Here is a 17474-nt window from a genome sequence, read left to right as displayed (position 1 = left end):
TCGCTCTCTCCGTCGTCACACCCATTTCATCTCCGCTTTTGTGTATTTATTTCTGGACGGCCAGTGTTGTCAAATAATTGAAACAATAAGGTGTGTTTCACCTGAGAGGGCCAATCATGCCATAGGAATTAGTACAAAGGGACCACTGAAGCCTCTGGCAATTTGATATCATAATGACTCTCTACGATTGTGATGCGATGAACAAGGAGTTGAATATCTTACCATGTGTCAATATGATGACCATCCTCTAAAAGGTCTCCATAGTTCCCCAATTTGTATTCATCAGTGACGTTGTAATTCTCGTAATTTCAATGGTTATGACTTGGATTATGGGAAGTTGCGCGAGGGAGCACAAAATAGCAAACAAATCATCCCAATCAGCACAAGTTTCAGCTACTGAACAGTCAAGAATAGACCTGAAATAGCGTCCTTCTGACTCGGTTTTGCCACATGGGATTCTTACACACACTCCACTTAGTATAACCTCTTTATTTTCCTTTGTCTTATCCTGGCTAATATCGTATGTTAAGTAATAACTATTTGTTGCGAAAATGTATGAGTATTAAACATATAATTTTCCTTCACTTTTCGTTGTCTTTTATAGTGAATGAATGGGTAGCATGATATAGAAGTAAACTTGGGTGAACATTGGGGATTGCCGTGATAAGTGTTTAGCACTGAATGCCGCCAATAAAGACGTCCATTTCCACGAGAATGGCCAGAGTGATGAAGATGGCGTAGCTGAAAAATAGCGGCACGCCGAGCCATCTTCTTATCTTGTACTTGGAGAGAGAAATTATAATGTAGAAAATGGTGATGACGGCGAGCATTGAGGCAATTATATATTGGATTCCGCTAGATTTGAGCTGAATGTGTGCATCGGTGTATCCCGCGCCGTCCACCATTGTGCGGATGAACCAAGGCAAGCCCAGTGATAACAGCATGGCCACTGAACTCGATCCGATGGCATTGGCAATCGACATTCCGCCCATCTCTGTGGCAACAGTCGAAGGCGAGAGAGAGAGACTGATTAGAAATCGTGGGGGTGGAGGAGATTAAAGGGCCCTTACCTTTGCGCGTGAGAATGAATCCCGTGATGGCTTCGGGTGTGCACCCGCCGAAGGAGAGGAAAGTCATGCCCATGACGGACTCGGGGATGTAGAAGGTGTAGCCGATGACGGTGAGCATCCAAAAGATCATGTAGGAGTTGATGCCGATCCAGATGATGCACATGATGAACGTGAGCGGGTAGAGGCGGCGCATCCGCTTGGGCGACGGCACGGTGAAGGTGAGGACGAACCTAATGGGCCAGGTGTAGAGCCACCAGATGCGCCGTCCCACCGACGATTTCGGCATGTTCCACAGCACGAAGGGCTTCGTAATTGGCGGCTTAAGCATGAGCGACGGTCGCCTGGGATCCAGCTGAGGTGGTGGAAATTCATCATTGATCTGCGAGTCCTCGGACGGCGACACGGAGCTGCGCCGGATGATGGACAGGATGGATGTGCGGGGATTTGGGTTGGGATTCGATGTGGTGGAGGGTCTCGTTGGCACCGGAGTGTGGGGCGCAGTTGGCGGTTCGACGGAAGAGGGCTTTGGTGGGTCAGGAGTCTCAATAACAGTTGGGGATATCGTGGAAATGTGCACCACTTTCTCGGATTTGCGCGGTTTATCGTCAATCTCCGTGGTGGAATTGGAGTCTCCAAACTCTGAAAGTGCAAGGCTGGTTATTGGACTGATAAATCATGGGCAAGGTTGGCTCATTATCTCACCGTATTTCTTAATGCGACAGCAGACACACTTGTTCTCTACGAGGTACACGATTTTTGCCTGGATTATGCGATTGAACACCATCAGAGTGTAGTAATTGACGACCAGGATGAGCATTATTATTGTGCCCCACCACATGACCTTGTTGTCCCAGGCGAAGGCCGTGAGGAAGGCGGCGTGAATCAGGTACAGGAGTGAGTCTCTGGTCACTGGGAACCACTCGATTTGGTATGTTTGTCGCGCCGCCAGGCACACGATGGCACTCACGCCCAGAATGTTGAACATCATTGACCCAATGACCGTGCCGATGCCCATATCGGAATCCGCGATGAAGATGGAGATGGTGTTGGTGAAGAACTCGGGCATGGCCGTGGCAGTGGCCATAAAAGTCGCAGCCGCGACGTCCTACAAAGGTCACAAGAGATAAAAGCATTGTACTTCGATCAGGAGTAATGTAATCTGCAGCTTAGTAGTACCGGTGATATCTTCAAATCCTCGCAAATACACTCGATGCATGGAATATAATATCCATTGATCACCATCGCGGTGATGGTGAAGAAGTAAATGGCGCAAAAGATGTGCAGAATAATGGCGCCCTGTCTTCGCTGGTCCTGCGTGAAGAGGTCATCGGGAAAATCGTCAATTGATGATCCCGTGTCGGGACAGTCATCTTCCGCATCCTCCAAGGGCGCATTGAATGGAAACCAATATTGTCGTTTTGTCTTGTTCAAATGAACTGCGTGCGGAGCATCTTGTATTGGCATCTCACCAATACTCGACTCCAATTCTGTGATATAAAAAGATTTATTACTTTTATGGCCGAAAGGACTTCCTGGGTGGCAAACACAATAAGACGCAATAATATCGTCACATTTTTATTGATAAGGCGCCCTGGAAAAACAATCAGGGAAGAAATCGACAAGTCCAATCTTGTAATAATCGGAATTTTTTGGTTTTTTTTTACTTTGACTTGCTCCGCAAGTGAACTTTAATTAAATCCATATCGCCAGGCGCTTTATCAACGCGTATTTTAATCCATTCTCAATTTAGCCAGTGAGCGAATTATTATCCGTTGCAGACGAATCGTAATTACCGACGTCATTGTATTAAAGTGGGAGACGTGGAATGGGGTTTTTTTTGCTGAAAAACACCTCTATAATTGATTATTTCCTCACCTGTGTGCACTATATATCCATTGACACATAGCAGGAAGCCCAGAAGAATAATGCTGAGACAGGAGAATATCAGTATTTTACTCATTTTCAAGTCCTCTTTTGCTCCTCTCGGGCGTCTCGGCTTTAATGGAGTATCTTTGGCAAGTACTTATCACAAATTATTGCTCTCTCTCGCTTAATCGATTGCTATTTGTTAATTTATTCACATCTTCTTGGGAAAACTTCACTGTGGGTAATTCGCGGCAGACTTTTCCTTCACTTGAACTGTCTCGCTTGAGGAATCACTTCGAACTGACTTTGGCTCTCTAACTCCCTCGACAGATATTGGATTTTGAGGTGGACTTCCAGTTCTTATTTATCATAATCAGTTATCGTGGGAGCAAAAAATGGAATTACATTTTAGAGGTGTCTTATCAGTCAGTGATTTACACTTTGGCACAAATATTCAGTTGATAGTGTGACTTCATTATGTACGAAACCATAATAGTTTCCATTCTCAAATCTCCTCGCTGTTTCACACGAAATAATACCGCTGAAGCTCTGCAGATCCTCGAAGACTTTGCGAACTTAATAATTCGATGATAACGCAAGTATGAGGCTTGTTGTCTGAGGCTGATAATGGGACATATTGCATGAAGAGCATGCATGGACGCTGCATGCGAGTCTTCCCTAAAGAACACCTACAAAGTAACAAGAGACATGGTCTGACGAGGTCTATTGTTCCTTATCACAAATAACTCAAATCACGGTTTTCGATTTAAGTCTTAACATCTTTATGTGCTCTATATCGAGGTATGTACATAACATATGTAGCTGGGAAAAAATTGTTTTCATTATTATAGCGCGTGATAGACTTGTCTGATGAGAAATCAGCATAAGGCAAAAATACTATGCTTAAGATATCTCACATTGCCTTATCACTCTCTTTACATCACACTTTGCAATCACGATAGCATCACAGATTTTTTGCTGCCAATTCTACTTTATTATTCCTCATGGAATCTACGCCTATCTCTAATTCTCGTCACTACCGTGATTTTCTACAACTCAGGAGGAATTAACGTTAGATTAGTGCGCTTGTCGATTGAATCTCCGTTGAGTCACGCCCGTAAATCAGTCACAATAGATGCCAGATGCGAAGAAGATGTCAATTTCATTGAGGATGGCAAAAGTGACGAAGATGGCATAAACTCCCACGAGGATGATTCCCGACGTCTTCCTCAGTTTGAAGCGGAAGAGTGCCAGCACAGTGAAGAGGAGTGTGGTGGCGAGGAGCATCGTCATCGTTGTAAATTCCACGCCATAGGAGACCACATTAAAAGGCTCGCCGTCCACGAGGGTGCGCACGAACCACGGGAAGCCGAGGGAGATGAGGATGGCCAGGGAGGTTGAGCCAAGTGCATTTGATACACCCATTCCGCCAATTCCTGAAACAGACACATAAAATGTTACTCTCGTGTGGGAAAATGGAAATTTACTGGTACTCTCAGAACATTAACAATCGCGGAAATAGCGAGCATAAAATTGTCACCCTTGCCATCACTCAGAGTGGAATTTCTTGGTCGATTTAATGTTAGAATTGAAGAATGGCTGTTAAATATTCCACGGGACGATTAATTTCTGTTGGAAAATCCCGATGTAGTGATTCAAAAAAGCATAAACTTTCGTGGGAATTTTTCAAGTACTGCAAACAAGGAAAGAATGTAGAATGAAAGGTTCAAAGTTAGACTAACATTTTTCAGAAAGGATAAAAATTGGATAATTCTCTCACAAAATGGGAAGTGTAAATTCCCCGAGTAATTTTGAAGAGAGATTTGAAATATTGAGATCAGAACACAGTACCGATCATTTCAATCACTAAGGAAGGAGAGAAACTAAACCTTACAACCCGGAAATGAAAATGGCGTTCTGGATAATTTAAAGAGAGAGAAAGAAAAAATAGAATAATCTGCTGAAATGTGTGTTTCAAAATCAATTAAATCTGAACTGAAGGAAATGGGAGAAATATCAAGAAAAGAGACAAGAAACGCAGGCTGTTCCCTGCAAATATTTCAGGACTACGTGTAATATCTCAAAGGTCATATTGATACCATAAAAGCTTCACAGGGCTTTGAACTTTCCAAGTCAATGTCTTATCAAAAGCTCCATCTGAGTCACAGATAATCGAGTGTAGTAAACAAAGCTTAGGATGACTCACCTTTGCGAATAACCAAGACACACGCCACAGCTTCTGGCATGCAACTTCCCCAGGCGAGCAGAGTCATGCCCATGACTGATTCCGGGATGTAGAAGGTGTAGCCGATGATCGCGATCATCCAGAAGACCATGAATGCAATGCCGCCGATCAGGGCGATGCACATAATGAAGGTCAGAGGATACCAGCGGCGATGGTACTTCGGACTGGGCACGGTGTAGCGCAGAAAGAACTGGATGGGCCAGGAGTAGAAGAACCAGATGCGCATGATGATTTTGTCATTCGGAATCTTGAACAGAGATTTTGGGCTCTTCTTCGGTGGTTCGATTTTGGGCGTTGATAGTCTGGGATTTGCCTCGTCGGCGGCTCTTTCCTTCACCGAAATGACAGAAGGAGTGATGGAATTGGAGCTCGGACGAGGAGGTTGACGCTGTTGGGTGTCTGCAGCGGAAGTTCTCTTGGGCTCAGGCTCTGTCATATCTGTTGAAAAGATGGGAATTGTAGTTGCTGTCTTTATAAGTTGTGATTGCAGGTGAACTTACTGTATCGCGGACCAGTGAAGCAGTTCCATCTGTCTTCCACGACACTCTTGATCAGACGCTCAATGCGCGGATTTTGGAAGAGGACGATGAAGTAGAGAATGGAGCAAATGACCATCACCATTGCCTCATACCAGGCGATTTCGCCGTCCCAGATGAATCCCGTGAGCAGGGCAGAATTGATAAAGAGGATGAAGCAGTCGCGCCCGAGAGGAAACCAATTGATTTGCACTGGACTAATTGTCGCCAAACCACAAACAGCGGCAACTCCAAGTGTGTTGTACAGCAGAGAGCCAATGATGGCGCCAAGACCCATCGGTGAATCAGTGATGAAAGTACTGATGAGGTTGGTGAAGAGCTCAGGGATTGTGCCGGAAACTGCCATGAATGTAGCAGCGGCCACATCCTGTAGGAAACGACAAGAGTTAATTCAATCTCGGTGGTCGAATGACTATTAAGTGCATTACCCGTGATATTTTCAAGTCTTCGCATATACACTCCACCGCCGGGATGAAGTAATTATTGCACACAATGCCCAGCATTGTGAAGAAATATATGGCACCGAGAAAGTGAAGGATAATTGCTCCCTGAAGCCTCTGCTCCTCTGTGCATTAATGAGAATGGAGTGGAAAAAATTACCTTTATGAATTACATTATTGGATGCGTTTCAATGTGAAACTCACGAGTAAACAAATCATCGGGCAAATCGTCGATGGATGAGCGATTTTCGCAAATTGGATGAATGTCGTCAGTGGCAAATGTTGCATCCTCTTTGTACCACGGATACCAGCTGAATTTCGTCGCCACGAGGTGAAATCGCTCCAAGGGTGTGAGATAAATCTCACGAATGTCATTCAGAATGGGAAAAGAGGGCAAAATGTCATTTGCCTGGGAAATCTGCTCCACTATTTCTGAAAATACACACCAAAACTATCTTTCTGACAACCATCCCAAGGATTTTCTGAGGACGCTCAAACTACCTTTGTGCGGGAAGGCTTCGGTGCAGGACAAACCGCTGATCAGGAACACCACAAACCCTGCACAGAGGGCATTCTTCAGTGTCACCAAACCCATCACAACTAGTCCGAATCTTGTTATTGAATTCCTTTGAGCTTCTCTGAGGAATCTTCCAACACCGCATTAACAAACTTTACAGGTTATCCTCACGGATCACAACGAGATGAATCTCTAGCGCTTGCAGGATTCCACAATTCTGGGGTATTGAACACCAACAACTGGCAGCACTTGCACTCGATTGTTTTCTTCATCGGCGATCGCACATCAACTAAACTTTTCCACCTTCGCGCGCTTTTATATTCCAAGTCTCAAATCATAAAATCAAAATTCGGAAACAAGGCGGGGCTTGGTAGTGATTTAGTCTTTCTTCCAAAATCTGGCGAATTAAAAGGATTAAATGTGGGCATTAGGAGCGGACGCCTGTTATCAGAAAATACCATTTGAGGATTTTCCATCTTGGGAGGCGACACACAGACAGAGAATATCACAAATTCACGTGGCGTGTTTTGTCGCGATGTGTCTTTTTATTGCGGAAAATTCTGGTCAAGCTGGAAATCGATTAATCAAACTTCTTCCATGGTCGTTTGCCCTCAGATGAGGCAGCGAATTGATGCTAAAACGTGTGAATGTTTCTCTGTTGTTAGTCAAGCATGTATTTAAGCTTGATAAGGATATCGTGTGAAATGATAATGAAAGTGATGGAATTCTTGCGCCCACTAAATGATGTCGATCAAATCCTCAAAGACATTTATGTGACGTTGATTGTGAGTCACACCTTTGCTGTGCGTCCAGGAATCCATGCTAATGGTGATGGATGATTGTACCTCTTCGCACTCAAGACAGTCATTTTCTCACGGGTTTAGTCACACCAGAAAGCAGTGGTTTCTGCCAGAAAATCATATGAAATACCACTGTATCTCGTGTATTATTTTGATTAGGGACTATATTTTGAGTCTTTCTAAGCCCAATTAATCCTCCTGCAAATATCATTTCTTCGTCTATGAGTCACCCTTGGAAAAGGAATCAAAGTTCTGCTAAAGAAAAACATCAATCACAAGCCTGCAGTGATTGTAGGAATCTCATATTAAGTGTCTCTATAGCTTAACTGAAGTGGATTCCTCTTACAATCACTGCAATCATTGCAATGCCATCAAACATACGTCATTCTAAGAGATTTTTACAATATCAATACAATTATTGTGGACTCCATTTTTATACACTCAATTTATTGTGTAATCGAGCGCAGAGAATTGAAAGTAGAAATATTCTATCTAATAAAATTCGAACTATTTATCCATTCCTTATCAAAATTCATTGCTTGTCATTATTCCATGCATAAAAGCCCAAAGAGGGTTAAAGAACTCATCGTTATCTTCATCTTTCAGGTATTTTCGGTTATCCTCTTATACTTAGTTGAAGTGGGTCAAAGATAGGGCAATTCTTCGATTATATTTTGTCTGAAATTCTCTTCTATCTCTCTGACTTGGGTTAGTCACCCTTGAATATTTCGTAATGCATTTTTTTTTTCATTCACCAAAATCACACCCGCGAAAGTGTTTGAGTGCTGAGAGTTGAGGCGGCTGTGAATGTATCGCAATATAATGCGAGGGAAAGCATTTATCATTTGGTGTAGCAGCGGATTTGATTAATGAAAAGTCAAGACATTGTCTACTGTTCTTACGTGACCTTCTCACGGCTAAAGCCGGAGAATGTGTTGGTGAGTCAGCTAAATGGAAATCACGTGCAAAACCACCCAGATTATTTTCTAATTGAACAAGGGGGGAAATTCAATACTAATGCCTCTCTCTCGAGTGATAACATTGTGGGGTGTTGTGAGCAAAAAAGCGCCATAGGAAGCAGGGATAAAATGGTCCGGAAATTGCCATGAGAAAAAAAGCCAGAGGGTGGATTTGCAAGTGTGTGATTGGTAAAAAGTTGTGGTGGAGAGCATAAATAAAAGCAGGAAAGAAAATAATGTTGACATGTGAGTGTTGATAAGATAAATCGTTAGTCAACAATATCAAATCACTTGCTAATCACTTTGGCGCGTGCTTCTCATTCAGAAGTTGAGTATCACTGGGCTTGTATCAATCACTCGTAATCAGATATGGCGCTGGCTGCAAGGAGTTCAATTACCACGAAATGCACTGATTTGGGGTGTCACAGTTGTGCGTTTATTCAAAACTACATACACGATGAGTGCTTATCACATTGCGTGGAGATTGGGAGGCGATGAATGGTCGTCAGCAAACGTTGCCGGACGGGAAGAATACGTCCATTTCGATGAGGATGGCCAATGTGAGGAAGATGAGATAGATTGTGAGCAAGATCGCGCCAACTGAGCGCTTCAGTTCATAGCGACCGAGACTGATAACGAGAAAGAGCACCCCAACGGCGAGCAGGAGCGATAAGATTGTCACCTCGATTCCGTACGAGTAGATGTTGATGTACGCGTCTTGGTCGTGCTGACGCGTAATTGTATTGCGAATGAACCACGGCAGGCCCAGCGACAGCAGGATGGCCAGAGAGTTGGCGCCCAGGGCGTTGGATACCCCCATTCCACCCTCTCCGCTGCGAATCGTGATGATGCAGGAAATTGCCTCCGGCAAACATCCGCCAGCGGCGACAAATGTGAGTCCCATCACAGATTCGGGGATGCTGAACGTGTGTCCGATGATGGAAATCATGAAGTAGATCATGTACGAATTGCCTCCAATTAGGATGATGCAGAGGATAAATGTGAGCGGATAGAGCTTGCGATTCGTGCGGGGATTTGGCACAAGGAATGTCAGCACGAGGTGGATTGGCCACGTGTACAACCACCAGATGGTCTGCAGAGCACTTCCGCGACGAATTGTCCACAAGCTCGAGCCGCACTCTTGTATCTCTTTGGGAGATTTGGTGGAGAGATTTGGGATTTTATCGCTTTTTGCTCCATCATCGTCGACCGTTTCTCTTCCCTTACAGTCGTTCGATGGTTTGGGTTGCTCCAAATCTGGTGCGGAAAAAGCGAATGAGATTGAATAAGCTTTTAAACCGACCTTTGTTATGGACGTAGTCGGAAATTGTAGGAGAATTTCGGTTTCTGGTCATTTTTATGATATAAAATTATCACAAAAGCCAATAAAAGCGTGCCAAAGCGCAATATGAATGAAAATTACAATCGAAAAGCTGTACTATTTATCAAATTCTTATCACTGTGATTCATTTCTTTAGTGTTTTTAGGGAAATTTAAGTGCTGAACATCAATTTTCTTTCAAATTCTGTCACATTGTATGTTCTTCTCCTACGCCTATGTGGCAAATGAACTCACCGTGAGAAGCTCTGTTGGTGCAGCAATTCAGCTTCTCTTCACAGACAAATTTCACGGCTTCGGATATTCGTTTGTCTTGGAAGAGGATGACAAAGTAGAGGAAGTACAAGATGAAGAGAATCAGCGATTCGCTCCAGTAGATTCGGCCGTCCCACGCGAAGACCGTGAGCAGGCTTATGTTAATCACGTACAGGGAGCAGTCTCTGACGAGCGGCCACCAGTCCAGCTGCACTGGCCTCGTGGTGGCGATGCCCGCGAGCGCTGCGACGCCCAGAGTGTTGAACAGCAGCGATCCGATGATCGTGCCGAGGCCCATGTCCGAGCCCGTGAGGAAAGTGGACAGGCAGTTGGTGAAGAACTCGGGCATCGTCGTCGCTGTCGCCATGAACGTTGCGGCGGCGACGTCTTTGGATATCTTCAGTTGCACGCAGATGCACTCGACGGACGGCAGGAAGAAGTCATCCACGACAACAGCCAGGAATGTGAAGAAGTACACGGTGGCCAGGAAGTGAAGCAAGATGCCGCCCTGCAGTCTCTGGCTTTCTGCGCGGGAAGTCAGATTGGGAGATATAGTCAATTGATGTGGTCAGATTTAATGTCAATGACAAGGGTAATCTGGTGTTGCAACTTCGGTAAACCGCCTCGCGCTATCTTATCTATTGTTCTGACCATAGAGACAATCGCGCACTACGGCGGCTGATTGAACAGCCAACAATGGACAATTAAGCATGCAATATAGTCATTATTTACTCAATGATGGAAACAACGTGCGAATCTTTTCCTCATGAGGTTAAATATTTGCTGCACTTACGCGTAAATATATCTTCGGGGAACTCATCAATCGACGACGGGGATTCACAGCTCTTCTCCTCTTGGCTGCCATTCTCCGCCTGGCGCCACTCGATTCTCCTCCACGGATGCCAATGCCAGGTCTCCCGCTCGATAGCCAGGCGCTCCTGTAGCGTGAGATGCGGCTCGTAGAAGTACCTGAGAATTGGGTGACTTTGGCGCACTGTTTCGTCATGGCGCGGAGATATTGTTGTGTCTGAAATCGATGTGGGTCAAACATCATCACACTTAATCCTCTCTCAATTTCCTTATGGCACCCACTCGAGACACCATTTGCACAGTCACACACACCCAAAAGACAAGAAGGTGGGCAAAGTATACATCATCGTAGACTTTGGCGCTCTGTGTGCCTGAGAATTAAAGGCTTTGGTGGAAAAACAAACCTACCTGTTGCTCTCTGGGTGGCAGCATTGGCAAAACACACCCCAATAATTGATGAGATGATATAAATGGAGATTACTTTAAGTCCCATAATTTGCCTTATGAATAATTTCCCAAAGCTCCAATTAACACAGAAATAGCAAAGTCTCGCCACTTTAATTGATCTTGCCCGCAAGGCGCACGAAATGCGACTAAGTGCTCATGATAGCAATAGCATCGAGTATTATTACCTATCTACTATCACTCAATGGGTGGAATTTCTTCTGAAGTGCATCCAAGTTCGTCTGGAAGGCGCGATTTAGCCATTGCATTTTGCGACGAAATATTGAAAGCCTGACTTTGGAGGAATTTTGCAATTAAAATTCACAAGAACACTATATAATAGTGATCTCATAATGTCAAGTAGCGATTAGACGGCTAATCTATTTGGGTCTGTAAACTTATAAGAAGAGCTGATGTCTGAGTTTTATGGTTCTATTTGTAATTTTATTGGGAGATCATCATATCGCCAAAAGCTTCCGCTATTGGATGTTTCCGGTAAACAAACAACTCAAATCAGGCCTTTGTTAACGTGAAGAGTCTTCTATCTGGTCCACATGTGAGAAAATGCGTCTTAGTATGACAAATCAGAAGAAATGTCCTTCATATTGTCCAATTCTGTCTACACACAGACCAAGGATTGATAAATTTTTGTTTAAGGATGTAATTGAATTTGAACGTATGGTTTGAAATATAATTAAATAAATGGAATGTGATTTTATTTATGATTTTGATATACTTTCTGCGTTCTGTGTAGGACAGTCAATAGATTTTCTTAAGACTTTCTTTCGTCAGCATTTGTGTTTTCAAAAAATATAAGAATTTTGTATAGAATTTTTTCAAATAACCACATTTAACAAGAACTTATGTCGTTAAAAAGTGTTTCAAAGGAATTTGTACTACATTTTTGGAAACGTGTCTTTGTTTTATCCACTGACAAATAAAGACTTTCTATGGAATTCTTCAGATATGTCCGAAGTAAAAACGATAGAAGCAAAATCGATCAATTTTTCCCAAATTCCACACTAAAATTGATAAAAAATGAATGATTTTTACACTTAACAAACTTTATTTTTAACACAGCGCGCGAGATGCAATAATAGAATGGCACATATATAAATTTCATGAAAACATTACGGGGTCTGCAATGGCACTCGAGAGAACAGTTGCAATCTCAATGGCGTTCTTAGGGCTTGAGTGGCTTCGGGATGAAAATTGGAGCTGCCATTTGAGTGTGAGTGTTGAGAAAAAGTGTGTTACGAAGGTTGGAGAAGAGACCCTTTAGCAGCCATGTTAGTCTTGCTCTGATTTATTGCCACTTAAATATAAAAGAGTAGTGGAGATATTGGAGGAGAGGGAATGATAGACGAGAAAGCCATAAATTGAATACTTTGAAGCACCGGGAAAAGTGTGCGTGGGGACTTTTCAGTGATCACATGTGGGCAGGTTGACGGGAAAGAAGAAGTTGAGCTCAATCAGGCTGCTGACGACGAGGAAGAGCACGTAGAAGAATGTGCACGTGGCACCGACCTTCCAGTCCAGCTTGAAGCGGTTGAACAGGAGCGAGATGTAGAGGCCCACCAGGGCGGAGAGGAGCAGGCTGGCCGTGTAGGTCATGCCGGAGGACTTGAGGGACACCCAGTGGTCGCCCGGAGTGGTGGGGAAGACGAGGGACTTGATGAGCCAGGGCAGGCCGAGGCAGAGCATGATGTCGAAGGTGTTGGAGCCGATGGAGTTGCTGATGCCCATCGTGCCGTGTCCCTTGTTGGCGACTATCACGCTGGACACAGCCTCGGGCACACTGGTGCCCGCCGCCAGGAATGTCAGGCCCATCACGGAGTCCGGCACGTCCAGCGTGTCGCCGATGGCGGTAATGAGGAAGGCCACTACGTAGGATGTGGCGCCGATCCACATCACGCACGTGATGAACGTGAGGAAGCGCAGCCTGGGAAAGCGTCTGCAGTCCGGGATGGTGAACCACAGCACGAGGGCGATGGGCCAGCGGCAGAGGAACGGGAAGAGGGCGTCGCCCTTCCGGTTCCACGGCCCGCCGGCGACGCACTCGTCAGGCTCACTGGTGGCGCTGGTCTCTGCGACGCTGACGCTGATGGCAGGCTCGGTGTGGTCTTTGATGTGGCCATTCTGCAGTCGCTGGACACCCTCCATCAGCGGGCTGCTCTCGTCAACGGTCTTGGGCGCCTTGTCGCAGCACCGCGGCGAGGAGAACTGCTCTCCGCACGAATGCACCACGGTTTGAGCCTTGCGTGCAATCATATCATTGCAGCAAATTGCTGTATCAAAGTTAAATGAAATGTCACTCATGAGCTCGCACATTGAATGTATTGAACAGGGTGAGTGGCGAGAACAGTGCTGATAAATTGATTTTCTGCGGTTTAGACGTGTAATCATTGTTATACATTTCACTTCAATAATGTGAAATTACAGAAGGAAACAATTTATATTTAAATTTTTAATGAAATCTGGTTGGAATCCAGAAGAAAATTAGCTTTTCTAGCCTGCTGAGACAGTTTTGCATTTAAATTCTACGAAGATAAATCAGTGGCGTAACGTTTTCTTCGCGGTTTTTGTCTGCAGAGGAATGATTTAGCAAAAGTCATTTCGCAGAAATCTCCCGAAGTTGTCCTAAAAGTGGGCCTATAAAAATTTCTTTCAACACTTTAACATAAAAATGAGAAATTATCTTTCTATCTGCGCCACTGAGAAACCGTCTTCCAGAGTCATTAAATTAATGGTTATTCAAATCTCAGCTCTTATTTAACAAAAAAAAAGCGGGATCCCGTGTTTCTTGATAGCAGAAACTATTAAGTAAGCAATTTTAACGGGCGAAATTGAATAATTTACCTATAAAATTACACTCTTCGGGAAGTAATTAATCAGCACAGCTCTGCTCCATTCCACCATGCTGTTCGGACGAACACACAGAACTCACCAACAATGTAAATGACGTACGCAGAGACCAAACACAGCGCCTCGTACCACATCACTTTGCCATCGTAGAGGGTGGCGATGAGGGCGATAACGGCGAATCCGTACATGAGGCAGTCCCTGCTCACTGGCCACCAGTCCAGGAAGACAATCTGGCCGGCAATGAGGCCGCAGCACGCGGGCACGGCGAGGATGTTGAACACGGCGGAGCCCACAATGGTGCCCACCCCGAGATCGCCCTCTGTGATGAACGTGCCGACGCAATTGATGAACAATTCGGAGCTGGAGCAGGCGGCCGCCATGAATGTGGCGCCGGCGATGTCCTTCTTCATTTTCAGACCTGCGACGAGGGGAGAGTTCAAAGGATGAATTGCGTGTTGGCGGAAATTGGGCGATGGCAATCGCACTCACTGTCGCACATTGACTCAATGGCCGGCACGAAGTACTCGTCGCACACAATGGCCAGGAGCCAGAACAAGTAGCACACGAGGAGAACGTGAATGGCGATCCAGCCGCTCTTGCGTTGCTCCCGCGTGAAGCCGTCCGATGGGAATTCGAGTATTGCGGCCGGCGTGCAATTCAATTCCACCTCTTCCACCCCATTGGCATCAGGACTCATCAATCGCACTGAGCGGACCTCAGGGAAGTCTTCCATGAAGCTCATCAGCCGACGACTGGGCACACTGTGAGCTGCGAATAGAGCGTCAGCATTTCACGCACAGCACTGTCGCCCACCGGCTTTCTCGCATGAATGCTAAGCAGATAAACTCACCAGATACGAGGCAACTCTTTGATTGTCCATTTGCATCGGAGCCGGTGTTTGGGATCACAAGATAAAATGCTGTCACGCCCAGAAAGATGAGAATTCTCAGGAGAAAGGTCACTCTCGTCTGAATTCTCCTCGATATTCTTGTCCTCATACTTGGTCAACCTCTCACTCTTTGGCGGCGGGATTGTCTGGGGTAGAGTGAATACATGAGAAGCGGTAGAGAGAGAGATAGGAAAAATGATAGATAAGAGGAGAATGTCTGAGGGAATATTTGGACAAATTATTTGGCAAGTTACCTCGTGAAGAACGATGCTCACAGTCTTATTATTGTTGGATTAATTGTCATAAAAGCATCTCCTTCTTAGAGTATATCTTAAGGACAACTCTAAACCGTTTGCGCGACACTTTGAACACTTTTATTGCCCGTCTAGGGTAAATCTGCGGTCACTCTTGCACGGGTCTTGCTCACAGTTTGGCGTGTCAATTGTGTGTGGAGAGAAAATGAGGGAGATGCCTCTGGTCTTTCTTATTCACGAAAATTTAGGTGTCTCTTATCTTATTTGCACTCGTACACACTTTGAACGGGAAGTCTAATCACTATATCAATAGATAATGGAGTATTTAAACTATAATGTTGATGTGTCTCGTCTCAGCTGCACCAAATGACTCAATTCACTATCTCAAAGTCCTTGTTCACGGGCAGTCCAATAAAGTGCATTTCGGTAAATCTCATCCAAAGTGCCACCCGAAAAAAAGTCAACCATGATAAGAGATTAACAGTGTCATCAAATTTATTTGAATCATTCAATTTTGTGGTGTTGAAAAGGCAAGAAAAGAGTGGGAGAAGTGGTATTTTAGCAAAACTCGATGAGACTAGAGAGAGAAAGAGTGCAATTAAAGGGGATTTTTGGTCACTCTAGAGCAAAAAGAGAGGAGAAAAGGCACAAGTTGGCAAGAGAAATTTTCCATCGAGAGGCACAAAATCTTACAATTTACTATCATACTCCCTAAATATTTGTAATGCACATTGTAATTGGGAATTAGGAACTAATCACTAAGGCGTTATGACGTAAAATTATACAAATAACATCATCAGCAGGAATATTTACATTGCTATTTAACAATAGTCCACTAAATATACAATTCTTCAATATAATGTGTTTTTTTTTTATTTAAATAATGCTCTGATTGTATATAATACAGATCTCAAGAAATATATCGTAACACAGAGAGAGAAGAACAAGGGACATTCAGGGGAAAAATGCTTGGGAGGTTAAAGTTTCTGAGAGAACAAGACGAGAAATGTTGGCTAAAAATGTCTTTTTAGCATTTTACATTAAATTAAATTATGCGACGAATGTCTTATTACAGTGAAAGCTTTCCTCATTTTTGGTATGCTACGCAAATGTCTGCACGAAAACAGTCCCTAATTTCTTCATCCACTTTCACAACACTCTGCGCGTCTCTGCCGCCAAATGTGGGTGGGATGCAACATTGAGTCTCACATTAAGGCTTTACGTATTAAATATTGGGTAATTTGAGCTCCGCATAATGCAACCTTGGATGCGATTCAGAGGTAAATGGATTATAGAAGCTCACTAGTTGATAAGGAATGTGCAATTCTACTGGCAACGAGAGGGTTAAATATACACTGAGAGGAATTCTCTTGACTCTGTCTCGGCTTTGGAGACTTTTCTTTTCTTTCACTTGCAATCAATCATACAAGTATGAATTCTCTATATAAAAATACAATCTATTAGAAGGAATGTGAGACAAGTCAAATTAAATACCACCACTTGTTGCAAATTTAAACTAAACTAAACCCCGGAATTTCCTTTAGAGCAGCACTGACAAGAGACGCGTCGTAAAAAGGATTTGTTTCACTTGTTTGTGACATGAAAATGTCATCAAATCCGCACTACTGCCGATCAAATATCCGTATCAAGTTGAAATCTGAGATATTCGAGATCTTTGATGGTGAAAATAGTTTGTGCGGAATGTAAAGCTAAACCTGCGAAGGATTATGACTTTGAATTGATAACATCTTTAGGTCTGTAGACACAACAAGTTCCACTCCGTTCTACGACACGTCTCGCGACTGTGAGTCAACACTTGCTATTCATCAACACCCTTTTCAACACTTTACAAATAAACACGTATAATATGTCTAGAAAATAATATTAACATAAAATTACATATATTAAACATAGAATTATCATTTAAAATACTTTTATACTAGTCTTTTTGTGTCTGTGGTGTAGTTTTTATGTCTTTTGGTGCGGCTGTTAGATTTGGTTTTCAAGAATATTCAAGAAATTAGTCAATTTGTTCGATAGAGATGATAGAAATATCGTTGTCACTCTGCTAAAAGAGGACGAAGAAGGGAATTTCATTACATAAATTACACAAATTTCTACGTGGCTCCTTGTAGTGTTGTGTGTTTGTGTGTGTGTGTGTGTGCTTTTCTCTCAGTGACGCGGGT

At 43.8% G+C, this 17474-nt stretch overlaps 4 protein-coding genes across 4 annotated transcripts; all 4 read right to left on the bottom strand.

Annotated features, from left to right (window-relative positions):
• Positions 1-671: 671 nt before the first annotated feature.
• LOC132258202 (sodium/potassium/calcium exchanger 4-like) lies at positions 672-3030 on the bottom strand. The gene is made up of 5 exons (XM_059755392.1): positions 2946-3030; positions 2247-2557; positions 1773-2175; positions 1071-1709; positions 672-994 (listed from the first exon to the last, which is right to left on the bottom strand). Exons 1-5 carry the CDS (start codon positions 3028-3030, stop codon positions 672-674), a joined length of 1761 nt encoding a protein of 586 aa, XP_059611375.1.
• A 680-nt stretch (positions 3031-3710) lies between these two features.
• LOC132258201 (sodium/potassium/calcium exchanger 4-like) lies at positions 3711-6946 on the bottom strand. The gene is made up of 7 exons (XM_059755377.1): positions 6846-6946; positions 6659-6804; positions 6362-6589; positions 6146-6282; positions 5682-6084; positions 5143-5619; positions 3711-4372 (listed from the first exon to the last, which is right to left on the bottom strand). The coding sequence occupies exons 1-7, from the start codon at positions 6944-6946 to the stop codon at positions 4059-4061; spliced, it is 1806 nt and encodes a 601-aa protein (XP_059611360.1). The 3' UTR covers positions 3711-4058.
• Positions 6947-8777: 1831 nt separating this feature from the next.
• Positions 8778-11426, bottom strand: LOC132265703 (sodium/potassium/calcium exchanger 3-like). The gene is made up of 4 exons (XM_059766469.1): positions 11245-11426; positions 10820-11053; positions 10009-10551; positions 8778-9690 (listed from the first exon to the last, which is right to left on the bottom strand). Exons 1-4 carry the CDS (start codon positions 11327-11329, stop codon positions 8939-8941), a joined length of 1614 nt encoding a protein of 537 aa, XP_059622452.1. The 5' UTR covers positions 11330-11426; the 3' UTR covers positions 8778-8938.
• Positions 11427-12323: 897 nt separating this feature from the next.
• LOC132265741 (sodium/potassium/calcium exchanger 3-like) lies at positions 12324-15401 on the bottom strand. Its single transcript, XM_059766513.1, has 5 exons — positions 15289-15401; positions 14996-15180; positions 14635-14913; positions 14228-14563; positions 12324-13568 (listed from the first exon to the last, which is right to left on the bottom strand). Exons 2-5 carry the CDS (start codon positions 15141-15143, stop codon positions 12703-12705), a joined length of 1629 nt encoding a protein of 542 aa, XP_059622496.1. The 5' UTR covers positions 15144-15180; positions 15289-15401; the 3' UTR covers positions 12324-12702.
• Between the last annotated feature and the right edge of the window lie 2073 nt (positions 15402-17474).

The sequence above is a fragment of the Phlebotomus argentipes genome, unplaced genomic scaffold (assembly GCF_947086385.1).
Source record: "Phlebotomus argentipes unplaced genomic scaffold, Phlebotomus argentipes genome assembly contig_6, whole genome shotgun sequence".
Classification (NCBI taxonomy): domain Eukaryota; kingdom Metazoa; phylum Arthropoda; class Insecta; order Diptera; family Psychodidae; genus Phlebotomus; species Phlebotomus argentipes.
The sequence above is the reverse complement of the archived record's forward strand: the minus strand, read 5'-3'. Positions and strand labels throughout refer to the sequence as shown.

Bases quoted from the DNA above. Each gene is read 5' to 3' on its own strand.
- LOC132258202 (XM_059755392.1), bottom strand. From the start codon at position 3,030: ATGAGTAAAATACTGATATTCTCCTGTCTCAGCATTATTCTTCTGGGC. The intron at 2,558-2,945 runs GTGAGGAAATAA...TTTATATCACAG, and splicing joins TGGATATATAGTGCACACAG to AATTGGAGTCGAGTATTGGT. The intron at 1,710-1,772 runs GTGAGATAATGA...TTGCACTTTCAG, and splicing joins CTGTCGCATTAAGAAATACG to AGTTTGGAGACTCCAATTCC.
- LOC132258201 (XM_059755377.1), bottom strand. From the start codon at position 6,946: ATGAAGAAAACAATCGAGTGCAAGTGCTGCCAGTTGTTGGTGTTCAAT. The intron at 6,805-6,845 runs GTGAGGATAACC...CGGTGTTGGAAG, and splicing joins GATTCATCTCGTTGTGATCC to ATTCCTCAGAGAAGCTCAAA. The intron at 6,283-6,361 runs GTGAGTTTCACA...ATTAATGCACAG, and splicing joins GCCCGATGATTTGTTTACTC to AGGAGCAGAGGCTTCAGGGA.
- LOC132265703 (XM_059766469.1), bottom strand. From the start codon at position 11,329: ATGGGACTTAAAGTAATCTCCATTTATATCATCTCATCAATTATTGGG. The intron at 11,054-11,244 runs GTAGGTTTGTTT...CATCGATTTCAG, and splicing joins TGCCACCCAGAGAGCAACAG to ACACAACAATATCTCCGCGC. The intron at 10,552-10,819 runs GTAAGTGCAGCA...CTTCCCGCGCAG, and splicing joins CCCCGAAGATATATTTACGC to AAAGCCAGAGACTGCAGGGC.
- LOC132265741 (XM_059766513.1), bottom strand. From the start codon at position 15,143: ATGAGGACAAGAATATCGAGGAGAATTCAGACGAGAGTGACCTTTCTC. The intron at 14,564-14,634 runs GTGAGTGCGATT...CCCTCGTCGCAG, and splicing joins CATTGAGTCAATGTGCGACA to GTCTGAAAATGAAGAAGGAC. The intron at 13,569-14,227 runs GTGAGTTCTGTG...ACTTTGATACAG, and splicing joins GTACGTCATTTACATTGTTG to CAATTTGCTGCAATGATATG.